This window comes from Macaca fascicularis, chromosome 19 (assembly GCF_037993035.2).
Source record: "Macaca fascicularis isolate 582-1 chromosome 19, T2T-MFA8v1.1".
In the NCBI taxonomy this organism is placed as follows: domain Eukaryota; kingdom Metazoa; phylum Chordata; class Mammalia; order Primates; family Cercopithecidae; genus Macaca; species Macaca fascicularis.
The window spans coordinates 41,932,548-41,946,123 of NC_088393.1; the positions used below are offsets into that span (position 1 = coordinate 41,932,548).

The window sequence follows — 13,576 nt, forward strand, 5'->3', positions numbered from 1 at the left end:
CCAAAAAAACAAAAAGAGCTCTGAAGATGAACTGCATAGCAGCAGGCTTTGGGATGAGAGGGGCCCCCTTGCTAGCAAAGGCGAGCACTTCCGCGGTACCAGCAAGGGCTGCCCACGTCCCGGAGGGAAACGTTTGTGTGAGCGCAGGAATGACCCGGAAGACCTCGGCGCGGCTGCAGAGTTTTCTGGGAAATGTAATTTCTTGGTCCAGGCGCCATGACCCTTACAAGTAGAGGGTGTCCCTTGGTTCCGAGGTGTATCGTTCACCAGAGGACGACTGTGTGCCCCAGGACACTGCGCGTGGTCCTAGCTGGCCGGCTCTGGCTCTACAGCCCCAGGCGGTTTAGCTTCTTACGAAGCCGTGACCGGTTTACCCTCTGCGCACAAGGTCCGCGCAGCCGCACAGACCCTTGGGAAGTGTGGTCTTCCGGTGCCGGCGGTTCGCGGCACCGGGGACAGGTGTCCCGCACGCGGAGGATTCTGGGAAATGTGGTTTGGCCGTGGGTGCACGAGGTCAGTCCCGCGATAACCTCAGGGCTGGAGGCGGATTCCAAGCTAAGGAACGGTTTGGGGCAGTGTCGTTCCCGGAGGTCGGCGGCCGTTACCTGCTCACCAGCTACGCGGCGCGTCAGGTCTGCGGAGACGCGAGCTCCGGGCGCCTGCGGGGACGGTGAGGCCATGCTGAGGACTCCGGCAAGTATGGGTCCCGGGGACGACGGCGGGGCTCAGGCCTTGCGTCCGCCCCGCGGTTTGACACCGGCCCGGGCTTTGGCATTTCCTGCCCTTGGTGTCGAGTCGTGTAAACGCGGGGTGATGACGGCGCCGACCTCTTGGCACTGTTGTGAGAGCGAAGTGGGTGCGAGAGCAGACGCCAGCCGCAGTTGTTTTGGGGTTATGTTGTCATCAAGCCGGCGCTTTCAGTTGTGTAACCTTGAACAAATAGGTTCTGTATCTCGGAATTTCAGTTTTGTCTTCATTTAAAAAAAAAAAATACGGTTTAGAACTCCTGACCTCAAGCGATCCGCCTGCCTCCGCCTCCCAAAGTGCTGGGATTAAAGGCGTAAGCCACCGCACCAGCCTGGCCAACATGGCGAAACCCCGTCTCTACTAAAAATACAAAAAAAAAAAAAAAAATTAGCTGGGCGTGGTGGCACGTGTGTGTAATCCCAGCTCTTCGGGAGGCTGAGGCAGGAGAATCGCTTGAACCTGGGAGGCGGAGGTTGCAGTGAGCCGAGGTCGCTCCATTGTACTCCAGCCTGGGCGACAGAACGGGACTCCGTCTCAAAAAAAAAGAGACAAAAAGAAAAAAGAAATCTGGAATAATGTGAATGTCCACCGTGCAAAGTGGTGAAGATTGAACAAGCTGATAGTTATTATTGTTGTTTTATCAGTCTTTTATATACAGAATAACTGATTTTCCCCGCAGGTGGCACCTGGTAAACGGTTAGCCCTTGCAGAGAAACACCCTGTTAGTTCCCAGGGAGACACTGGCGCCCCGGAGAGTGATTACCAGTGTGCCTTTCCATTATGGTGTGTCACAGGTGCCAGCCTTATTTTTCATGACTACTGTTTCCTGTCCTTCTGTGCCCTCAGGACACTGCCCATCTGTAAGATAAGAGCCTGGAAAGGGGACTCTATTGGCTACTGGAAATTGCAGAATAATGGCTCAGGTAAGTCGGTGTGTCCCCAAGTCTTCCTGAAACACTTCATGAGGCCTCTGTGTGTTTGCTTTGCTTCTGCCTATTCCCACCTAATCAAGTCCATTTAAGGGACTGGATCTATGGTTCCTTTCACTATAGGAAGGATGGAGCCCACAAGAGAACACCAAGGTATTGCTCTCTTCACCCAGTGTTCCTCTTTTCTACAGTTTTCTGCTAGAAGACTTTCTAGATTGCCAAAATTTTTAAACTGTAATTCACAATGCAACTTTGGAATGTAAGGTTATTTGGTTTATGGTTGTCAAAACTGTACCATGTGGTCTCAAGTGAAGAGATGTTTGGAGTCATCCTTGATTCTTCCTTTTGATTTATAACTAATATTCCGGTCCTCTAGTTGGATCTAAACGATACACCGTGTACAGCATCTAACCATTAGCTAGCCCATCACCACCACCACCCCTACCACCAGTCTGAGCCACCTGGATTATTGGGGTAGCCTCCTAGCTGTATTCCCAGCATCTGCCCTTAACCCGCATCAATCTATTCTCAGTACAACTGTTACTGTGATACTATTGTTATATAAATTCCTGTTATTCTTCAACCTAAAATTTTTCAGTGGCTCTAACTGAGTCACTTCTGCAGTGACCTATTTGTACAGTTAGGCCATTACCTCTCTGATCCCACCTTCCTTCTCTGCCTCCTCATTCCTTTGAGCTCTAGCCACTGTCACCAGTTGCTGTGCCATCCACGTGGAATATTCTTTCCCTACATATGCATAAGCTTGCATTCTTATCTCCTTCATGTATTTGTTCCGTGGTTACTTTCTCAGAAAAGCTTCCCTGAACGCCTATTTGCAATTGCAGTCACCTTCCCTTGACCAGCACTTCCACTCCTCCATCACTGCTTTGTTTTCCATGGCGCGTGTCACTCACTAGCTGATGTACTGTATGTTCAGTATATGCACCTGCTCATTGTCTGTTCCTGGTGGGAGGAATGTTTTTTCTTTTTTGTTGACTGCTATAGCTTCAGTACCCAGAGTGTTACCTGGCACCAAATAGATTAGTAGGTAATTGTTGGGTGAATAAGATGAGTAATGAAGAACTGGTGGGGCAGAATCATGGCATGGAAGGTGAAGCTTGCACAGGAGGGGATGTAAGTAGCAGATGTACATGTTGGGTGAAGTCTGTTTTCCTGGAATAATTAGATAATTAGAACTGAAAAACTGGCGTAGTGGTGCATGCCTGTTGTCCCAGCTACTTGGGAGGCTGATGAAGTGGGAAGATTTCTTGAGCCCTGTGGGTTGAGGCTGTAGTGAGCTATGATTATGTCACTGCACTCCAGCTTGGTGATAGGGCAAGAACCTGTCTCTTAAAAAAAAAAAAAAAAAAAAGGAAAGGCTAAAGTGAGCTAATACCAAAACGATTCATTGGTTCATCTTCTAAACACTTACAAAGTACCTGTTAGGAAAAGTTATACATGGATTTCAGTGTACACTGACACACAGAACTTCATGATCTAGTGCAGTATTGTCTAAGAGAACTTTCTGCAGTGGTGGAAGTGTTCTGCATGTGTACTAGTCAGTACGGTAGCCACCAGCCCTGTGTGACTATTGAGTACTCGAATTTTAGCTTAAGCAACAGAGGAAATGAATTTTAAATTTTATTTAATTATTTTATTTTTACATTTTAATTAATTTAAATGTTGTAGCCAAGTTGGCTAGTGGCTCCTGTGTTGAAGATTGCAGCACTGGTAGAAAAGTAAGAAAGCATAAGAAATTTAAATAAGTGCTAGCATAGATATCCTATGTTCTTTTGGGGGCTCAGATGAGTGAACATCTCAAGCTGCCCGGGCAACTGAAGGGGAAGAAAGAAGCATTCTGGCTCTAAGTTGTAATGACTGGTTTGTCAAAGATATGAGAAATGTTATTTTTATTTGGGATATAGGCAATTAACTAACACAGTGGCAACTCCAATTAACAGGTGAATTTAGAATAAATTTTGTGTAGCAAATTGAACTGTCAAATCTTACTTGAGGATAAGTTATTGTTTATTTGGAAAACATATGTGTTGGATTGTATCTGCTTGCCTATATAATAAGATGAGATTTCTTCCTGTCCTTTTAATCTCAATAGTGGATTGCTTGTGAAGTGCCTCAAGGTCTGATTTAATGCTTATTCAGTAATAAAACCGTTTTCTTTTTGTTTCTACATTTGTGGAGAGGATTTTCTGCCATTGGAAGGAGGTTTGAATTTTAATTGTTTTCCCCAAACCTGAGAAAAGTAAATTCTGGCTTTAAAACCAAAGACCCATGTCACTTGTGAACATGCATGCAAAATATCCAAATAAAGTGCTACAATACTGAATGAACTCTCAGAGCTAAAAAATAACCACAGTAGAGCAGTCTGTTTTACAGATCACAGACAGTAATAATGCTGTATTAAATGGATGTACTTTTTGCACATATTGTAATTTGACTAGCCAATAAGCTACTATTGAATATTTAAGCTTCTAAAGTTTTACTATTTTAAATAATACTGTGAAATGAGTACTATTGAGAAGAATTTCTAAGTACATCTGTGAGCATTTTTTTTAGAATATTTTCTTTGAAATGTGCTCTTTTGTTTTTTTCTGTTACTTCCAGGTCCTATTTAAGGACTGTCTATGGCAGGAGTCCTCAACCTTTTTGACACCAGGGATCAGTTTTGTGGAAAACAATTTTTCCATGAAAGTGGGAGGTGGTGGAGGTAGTGGTTTGGGGACGAAACTGTTCTACGTCAGATAATCAGGCGTTAGTTAGATTCACATAAGGAGTGTGCAACCTCGATCCCTTGCATGCGCAGTTCACAGTAGAGATTGCGCTCCTCTAAGAATCTATGCCAGAGCTGATCTGACAGCAGGCGGAGCTCCGGTGGTAATGCTCACTTCCCTGCCACTTACCTCCTGCTGTGTTGCCCCATTCCTAAAAGCCACAGACCAGTACCAGTCCGTGACCGGGCGGTAGACCCCTGATCTATGACATCTTCAGTCTTTTCACCCAGGAGTCTCATATTTCAATTATTAAATGTTTGTCAGTACTCAGTTTAAGTATACACCATAAATATATTTTTGTTTTTTGTTTATGAATCAGTTGTGTGTATATTTTAGTCTGTTTGTGCTGCTGTAACAGAATACCCCAGACTGAGTAGTTTATAAATAATGAAAATTGACTTCTCATGGTTTTGGTGCCTGGGAAGTCCAAGACTAAGGGGCAGACATCTGGCAAAGGCCTTCTTGCTGTGTCATTTTATGGTGGATGGGCAAAGAGAAGAGAGAGAGGCAAAGAGGGGCCTGAACTCATTTTTTAAAATAAGGAACCCTCTCCCCTAATGATGACATTAATCCATTCATGAGGACAGAGTCCTCAAGGCCAATCATCTCCTAAAGGTCTCACCTCTCAATACTATTAGAATGGCGATTAGTTCAATATATGCTTTTTTAGGGAATACAATCAAACCATATGTCTTATCAGTCTTTAATATAAAGATGTCTTTTTTTCTGAACCCATTTTTTGTGAGCTTTAGTGAATCTTCCTGAGTATCCCATTTGAGAGACAATCACTTTAGCCTTATTTTCACTTACTTATTTTAATTACTTATTTTTAATTACTAGCACTTAGCTCTAAAAGATATAACTAAATACTTTGTGCTGTCAAATGTCAAATGTTGCCTTTTAAAAATTCATATAATTCTAAACTTTTAACAAAATTAACTCTACTGAAGTGAAGCTATCATATTTGTCTCTCATTCTTATTGTGTAAAAATTCTAACTACATAACTGTCCCCTTTATTGTATGTTAATTCCAACTACATAACTGTCCTGTTATTACTTAACTGAGATCACATTCCCAATCATTGTCACAACTCCTGAATCTTGTTTCATTTCTTCCACAAGCAGGCTGATTTTACCCCTTCTTTAGTGACAGAAGAGGCCTGGGCTATGACTGAGCTTAAATATATTTGCTATTTCAGGTGACATTTAGTGATGTGGCTATAGACTTCTCTCATGAAGAGTGGGCATGGCTAGATTCTGCTCAGAGGGACTTATACAAGGATGTGATGGTCCAGAATTATGAGAACCTGGTCTCTGTAGGTAAGGATATCACCCCTTCCACTCCAGTAGGGGACACCTTTCTTTTGTCACTCTGAATTGCTGGAGAGCCTCCTAAGTAAATGGCTGAATTTCTGTAGCATGTGCCCAAAGAAATGTGCAGCTCTGTTGTGCCCTGCCTGAAGCTTATCTTTCCATTTCAATGAACACCCTTCATCCCTTCTTGTGGTCCTTCTTGTGATGGCCTCTCATAATAGAGGACCACAGCTTAAACAATTCTATTTTCTTCCTGTAAGCAGGTCTTTCCATAACTAAGCCATATGTGATCATGTTATTGGAGGATGGAAAAGAGCCCTGGATGGTGGAGAAAAAACTGTCAAAAGGTATGATTCCAGGTGAGTCATGGTGAACGAGACTAAGGAAGTTTTTGTTAAAAGATGTTTATAGTGAGTGTGGAGGTATTTTACGGATACTGTCTTCAAAGATCTCAAATAGAAATGAAAAATTGAGGGATATTTAGCTTATATTTTCAAAACAATTACTTCTCCCTCTAAAATTATTATCTGTATCACTCATGTCATCTAATCAAGGTTAGAGATAATTAAAATTGTTACTATATTCATGACAAAGTAAGACAATTTATTCTTTCTTAATTCTACTTAAGCAAAATATACTAATAGTTTTAAGCTAAGAAAAGCTGTCTATTAGATGGAAAATCACTTTTCTAAATTTGTAGGTGAAATATGAACATATTAGAGGAAGTAAGGGACATATAAATATGTTTCTAGGAATAATATTTTCTAATGTTCAAGAAATAATATGATTCACACAGTTTCTTCATAACCTCAGAAAGCCTAAATCTTTGTCAGCTATAAAGAACATTTAGATTACTTTGTTTTTACTGCAATTGTTTAATGTAGTAGTATCAATTCTGTATTTTAAGCTTGATAATCTGGCAGCAAATTGAGATTAATGGAAGGTTGGAGAAAAAGGCTATGAGACAAAATGCAATCTTTCCCACATGAATATAGGCACAAAAAGATGATTTGTAATCCAAGAATGCCTTCTACATCTTATTTCTGATAGTTTCCTTTTTTTCAATACTATTTTATCCATTTTGTATAGTTTACCCATTTCCTTTATCACACTCTGTTCCTACTTCTGTGAACTTTCTATTCTCTGCTCCATTTGAGCATTGTTCAGAAGTCACTGAAATATTTTGAGTTGTCAGAGCTATGTGTTTTCTGGGGGCTTCATTTCTTATCCATTTCTCCTAATTACACTGTAGAAGTTTTCTTCAAGAAGTGGAAAAAAAAAAAAAAGCAGTGCTTTGCTTTCTTGATATATTTCAGATTGGGAATCAAGATGGGAAAACAAGGAATTATCAACAAAGAAGGATATTTACGATGAAGATTCACCCCAAACAGTAACAATAGAAAAAGTTGTAAAACGACGTTTTGAATTCCCAAATTCTAATAAGAATTTGGAATATATAGAATGCAACAAATTTAGGAGCACCTTTCATTCAAGGTCTACTCTTTCCGAACCACAAAACAATTCTGCTGAAGGAAATTCACATAAATATGATATATTAAAGAAGAATGTATCAAAAAAGTCAGTTATAAAAAATGAGAGAATCAATGGTGGAAAGAAGCTTTTGAATTCTAATAAAAGTGGGGCAGCCTTCAACCAGAGCAAATCTCTTATCCTTCCCCAGACTTGTAATAGAGCTAAAATCTATACATGCAGTGAATGTGGGAAAGCCTTTGGCAAACAGTCAATCCTCAATCGCCATTGGAGAATTCATACAGGAGAGAAGCCGTATGAATGTCGTGAATGTGGGAAGACTTTTAGCCATGGCTCATCCCTTACACGGCATCAGATAAGTCATAGTGGAGAGAAACCTTACAAATGTGTTGAATGTGGGAAGGCCTTTAGCCATGGCTCATCACTTACTAACCATCAGAGCACTCACACTGGAGAGAAACCATACGAATGTATGAACTGTGGAAAGTCTTTTAGTCGTGTGTCCCTTCTCATTCAGCATCTAAGAATTCATACGCAAGAAAAACGCTATGAGTGTCGTATATGTGGAAAGGCCTTCATTCATAGTTCATCTCTCATTCATCATCAGAAAAGCCATACTGGAGAGAAACCTTATGAATGTAGAGAATGTGGGAAAGCTTTCTGCTGTAGCTCACACCTTACTCAACATCAAAGAATTCACAGTATAAAGAAAAAGTTTGAATGCAACAAATGTCTCAAAGTCTTTAGTAGCCTGTCATTTCTTGTTCAACATCAGAGTATTCATACTGAAGAAAATCCTTTTGAAGTTTAGAAATGCAGGAAATCCTTCAACCAGCTTGAATCACTGAATATGCATTTGAGAAATCACTTTAGATTGAAACCCTATGAATGCAGTATATGTGGGAAAACCTTCAGTCATAGGTCATCCCTGCTTCAACATCACAGAATTCATACTGGAGAGAAACCTTACGAATGTATTAAATGTAGGAAGACCTTCAGCTGTAGTTCAAACCTTATTGAACTGCATCAATAAATTTCACTATTATCAGTTCATACAGAGTTTATACATCAGAATTCATACTGGAGAAAAGCCATATAAATGTAATGAGTGTGGAAAAGCTTTTAGCAAAGGCTCAAATCTTACTGCCCATCAAAGAGTACATAATGGAGAGAAACCCAATAATATGGTAAGTGTGGAAAAGCCTTTAGATCATATGAATCACTGTACATGTGAGAAATCTTACAAAAGAGAAACTATTTGAAGCAGTGTTTATCATGGTAAACTTCATAGATCCTCCCTTATTTAACATCAGAAAAAGTTTATACTGGGGAAAAGTTGTATGAATGTGGTGAATATGGGAGACTTTTAGCAATGATGCAGACATTTTTATCAGAGTTTATACTGTAGAGAAATCATATGAAGTCAATAAATGTGGGAAAGCCTTTGTCAGTATTAATCCCTTAATTGACATAAGTATACTCACACTAGGAAAAAACTGTGTACATGTAGCAAATGTGGGAAAGACTATAGGCGATAGGAATCTCCTACAAACTCCTACAGGAAAAAGGTTGTATGAATGTGGAAAATTTAGAAATTGAAGGAATTCTTCAGTTCCAAGTGCATTCCTTATTCTACAGGAAATAAACTGGAGAGAAATCTCATCATATAAGAGATGTAGCAAAGTGTTCACTAAGAGTGTTTGTCTTGCTAGACATCAGAAGATGAATGGTAGAGCAACCTGAAGGATTTAGAAATTACATGTAAATCTGCAGTGGTGCTGTTTGTAAACAGGATTCTATAGGAGAGCAAATAAACATAATTAAGTATGCCTTTCTTAGAGCAGTAGCTTGCAGTTTCAGTTGGGTTCTACTTAGAAATTCTTTTTAGCTAGTAGGCATGTGAAGATATTTAGTCACCCAGAGGAGCCAGTAAATATTATAATGTTAAAAATTAAAGCTGCAAAAGAAATAAAATGGTGTTAATAAAAGTTTGGTATCTAATAAGATCATTTTGTATATCATGAAGTCTTTCTCTGTGACTGTTTCTGGCAAAAAAAATTCACTAAGATTAGCCTTAGTATAGTTTTTAGTGGGAGACCAGCAAACTTCGAGAAAAATGGCCTGCTCTTTATACTAAGAATAGCAGTATTTTGGTGAGGATTATTCAGAGTCCATTTCCAGTAGGCTTAATTAATACATTTCAAGAAAATTTACTGAGCATCACTCATGTGTATTACACAGGGATGGGATATAGGAATCCAGTAGTTCTGAGCTGTAGTGGTGTGTCAAAATCACTGGAAGGACTTGTTAAAGCACAGATTGCTAAGCCTCAATCCTAGAATTCTTGTATGAGTTGATTTGAATTTGCATTTTTCACACATTCTTAGGGGCCACTAACACTGTCCAGAATATAATTATAATGTTATGATGTCACTGACAACATATTATTTTCTCAGTCATACCTATTAACCATTCCTTGAGTATCTTCTGTGGACCTAATAGATAAGCACTTCATACTCTTTAAGAGCTCCGAGGGGTGGGGGTGTGTGTGTGTGTGTGTGTGTGTGTGTGTGTGTGTGTGTGTGTGAAGAGCGTTAAGCTTTGGAGTCTTGTTACCTGTGTTTAAATCCAAGTTGCATGTATACTGGCTTTGTGTGACCTTGGACCAACTTCTTCACTGTGTCATGCCTCAGTTTCTCCATCTGTAAAATGGTAATAAAGCTATTTCACAGCATTGTGAAAATTAAATGAGTTAATTGATGCACAATGTTTACAACAATGGCCTCTCAATAGCGTTCAATAAGTATTAGCTATTGATTTTATCTTCATCATATCCTCATGGTTGCTTCAACATTGTGGTCTCAGATGTCACATCTAATCACTTGTTGCTCTTATGTGTTTACTGTTTCACATTTTTGGGGGAGAGCTCTTACAAAACACCCCCGTTTCCTTCCAACAAATCCTTTAGTATCTGAGCCATTTTGAGGGAATGTTTCTTGCCTAAAATAACCTGAGGAGAAACAAAGAGACCAGGTAGGAGATAAGATGAGAATTCAACAAGTCTGTGAGAAGGAAGGAGGGTGCCCTACAGAGTTGGGAAATGGGCTGAGTGAAGGAGGCATCAGGCTTCCACATGGAGGAAAGGGGAGGTTTTACCCACTGAGACCAGAACACTACAGGTCTTCAGCAGCATCTGTGAGTACAGCGTCCCATGGACTAGGTGCCACTGCCTTCACTCTTCTGAATTGAAGTTACAGCCTGTCAATGAAGGTCACCGATGCCTGGAAAGTCAGAGTTTCCTTGTTAGCCTTGGGCCAGTCAGATGTGATTAGAGCTCAGTTGTTGATAAACACCTAGAAAGAAGCAAGGCACATATCACTGAGTACTTCCTGGGAGCTTAATTCTTTGCTGCTGACGGAGAGTCAGTCTTTAAACAAATTGCAGTTGTGTTAGAGGAAAACAGCTTTATATGCAGAAGTAATTGATACAAGATACAAGACAATGACAATGCTGTATGGTGCAGAGTGTAAGCACTCTGGCATCAAATAGGGAAAAATAATGATCATAATACAATACCGTTAATAGCAACAACTGCGCCTTATGTTTGCTTTGTGTGCTGCATTCAGACAAATGCTCTCAGCTCTGGACACAAATTGCTAGGTGTGAATTCAGCCTATTGGGACTGTCACTTGCTTAATCTATAAATTTGGGGAAGTCACTTCATTTCCCAATTTCTCCATCAAAACAAAAATATTTCCCATCTTACCAGGTGGTTGTGAGAATTAAAAGATTTATAAAGCAAGCAACAAAGTGCCTCTGCATGGAAGTTTGTTGCTGTGTTTTCCCTGCTTTTAATAATCTTCCCACATACTGTAAGGTAAATATGGTCATCATCTTCATGCTAGTGACCTGAGTCTCTCTCAGAGTCACACATCTTAGGAATATAGGCTACATTTGAACATTCAGTAAAAGACCAAACAATATTGCCCTCCTAGGACAGATCTCAGAAGACGGGGATTTCTCTTGGCAACCATACAGGCTCTCTTGCCTACTTGAACAAAAAACATTTCCTTTGGTCATGCCGTTTCTTCTGCCTAGAATGTGTCCCATACCCCATTTATTACCACGCTTACCTAATGCCAATGGAGGCATGCCTACCTTGCAAAGCTCACTAGGTGTGTCAAAGATGAACAAAGCTGGACGTTAATAACAGTGGTGAGAACAGACTGATTGATAACTATTGCAATGGGGAAAGGAATTTGGCATGAAGCGAACTCAGTTTTGATTTGTACAAAGGTGAATGAGTACGTTAAAGGGAAGGTGAAGAAATTGGGTGTGGTGAGGAGGGGTTCAGTGGACTCAGAAAAGTGAAAAATTACAAAACACAGGAAGGGAGGGGGCTGGTCTGTGTGCAGTGTATCTGGGTTTGCTGCTGGCACTTTGAGTTAGGCTCCTATCCTGCCACAGAGCCTGGGAGACAGGGGCCTTATCTTCAGGTGTTGACTAGAAGAAATTCTTTGGACAGCCTTTAGTTTTTCAGGCATCGTTAGAAAGTGTTAGTGTTGTGCCTGTGCCTTAGTCTGGGTGGAGGGTCTGCTGGTTCTAGAGCAGTGGTGGGAGTGCTTATTCTCCTCCCACCAAGTTACTATTATGACATGTAATTGAGCCTACTGGAAATAGATTTACATGTGAGGTGTGTAGGAACAGTAAAATGTTTTAATAAAAGGTTATAAGAGGCATAAAAATGTGAATTCTTGCCTAGGGTTAAATAATTTTTAAAATTAGATAATATGAAGTTAAAAGTTCAAACAAGTGGTGGAAAGTATAAAAATTAATCTTGCAAAAATTCTGTGTATGAATATATTGACTAAATTCAAAAGCGTATTATATGGTTTTTCTGTAAATTCAGCATTAAAATAAAAGCATGACAAGGTACTCTCCTACCAAGGTCTTTCCCTGGGAATCTGGGAGGAAACCTTGTGAATGAGGAGGTAGAGAGGAGAGAGCAGACACCAATGATGCAGGGAAGGGCCAAGAAGGGAGACTCAGCTAACCCTTGAGCTTGTGGGCTGGCTCTGGCTGTTCAGCTCTGTAGGCTAGCCTGAGAACCTCCAGGACCTCCTGTGTCCACGGACCACTCAACCTCAATTTTACACCCTTGACTCTGACCTCCCTGCCTCCAGGCTCTATAGCACATGAGGCTATGGACCGAATCTTCTCCAAACCATGAGCCCTGTGTCTTTCTAATACAGGATTTATTAAGAAATTATTTTTTGGCAGCTAGAAAAGGTAAAAATTCTCAGTGGAATTTTCCTTTAATAAAAAGCAGCCCCAAACCATTTATTCTCCAACAGAAAGCAGCCTGATATATGAAAGCTAGGAGCTTTCATATGTAAATGCCAACAGTGGTACCTGAAAGCCAGGTACATTCAATGTGTTGGTTCCTGCTCTCCTTTTCGTTGTCACCATGTGTGTAGGTATCATGGTGACCCACCAGGCAGAACCACATTTGCATAATAAAAGACTAGGGTGGAAAGACCAGTCTTTTTGCAGGCTATGCAAATGGCACATCTAGTCAAACCAATCCCCTGGGCCCTATGTAAATCAGTCACCACCTCCCCAAGCCACTGTGCAAAATCAATTGCATCCTGCTGCAAACTGGAGACCCTCTCTTGGGCAACCTGGTTTCTCAGCATGAGGAAGCATTTTCTCTCTCTATTCTTCTTTGTCTATTAAACTTTCTGCTCCTAAACCCACTCCTCATGTGTGTTTGTGTCCTGAATTTTTCTCACCTGAGACAAAGAAACAGGGTAGGCTGGGCATGGTGGCTCATGCCTGTAATCCCAGCACTTTGGGAGGCCAAGGCGGGCAGATAACAAGGTCAGGAAATCGAGACCATCCTGGTCAACATGGGGAAACCCTGTCTCTACTGCAAATACAAAAAATTAGCTGGGCATGGTGGCAGGTGCCTGTAGTCCCAGTTACTCAGGAGGCTGAGGCAGGAGAATGGCGGGAACCTGGGAGGCAGAGCTTGCAGTGAGCCAAGATCATGTCACTGCACTCCAGCCTGGGTGACAGAGCAAGACTCCATCTCAAAAAAAAAAAAAAAGGGACTATACCCCAGACAACCAAGCTGTTTCCTTTTGCGGTTCTCATCTAGGCTCAGGATCAGAATGGAAGATGGAAACATTAGACTGGTAGTATGGAGTGAACCTCAAATCTGTCCTCTAATCTCAAGGCTGTCTTCAAACCAGTTTTTTTTGTTTTGTTTTGTTTTTTGTTTCACAGAGTTCCTAGCCATCACAT

The 13,576-nt window shown here is 40.9% G+C and overlaps 1 protein-coding gene across 5 annotated transcripts; it reads left to right on the plus strand.

Moving 5' to 3' along the window:
- Positions 1–510: 510 nt before the first annotated feature.
- On the plus strand, positions 511–10,018 carry ZNF302 (zinc finger protein 302). Of its 5 annotated transcripts, none has more exons than XM_065536428.2 (5): positions 511–693; positions 1,594–1,670; positions 5,665–5,785; positions 6,040–6,138; positions 7,096–10,018. In XM_065536428.2, exons 2-5 carry the CDS (start codon positions 1,662–1,664, stop codon positions 8,079–8,081), a joined length of 1,215 nt encoding a protein of 404 aa, XP_065392500.1. In that variant the 5' UTR covers positions 511–693; positions 1,594–1,661; the 3' UTR covers positions 8,082–10,018. The 5 variants fall into 5 exon arrangements, with proteins under 5 accessions (XP_065392500.1, XP_065392501.1, XP_073879210.1 ...); XM_065536429.2 differs by having other exon boundaries at positions 6,040–6,126; XM_074023109.1 differs by having other exon boundaries at positions 6,043–6,138.
- Positions 10,019–13,576: the final 3,558 nt, after the last annotated feature.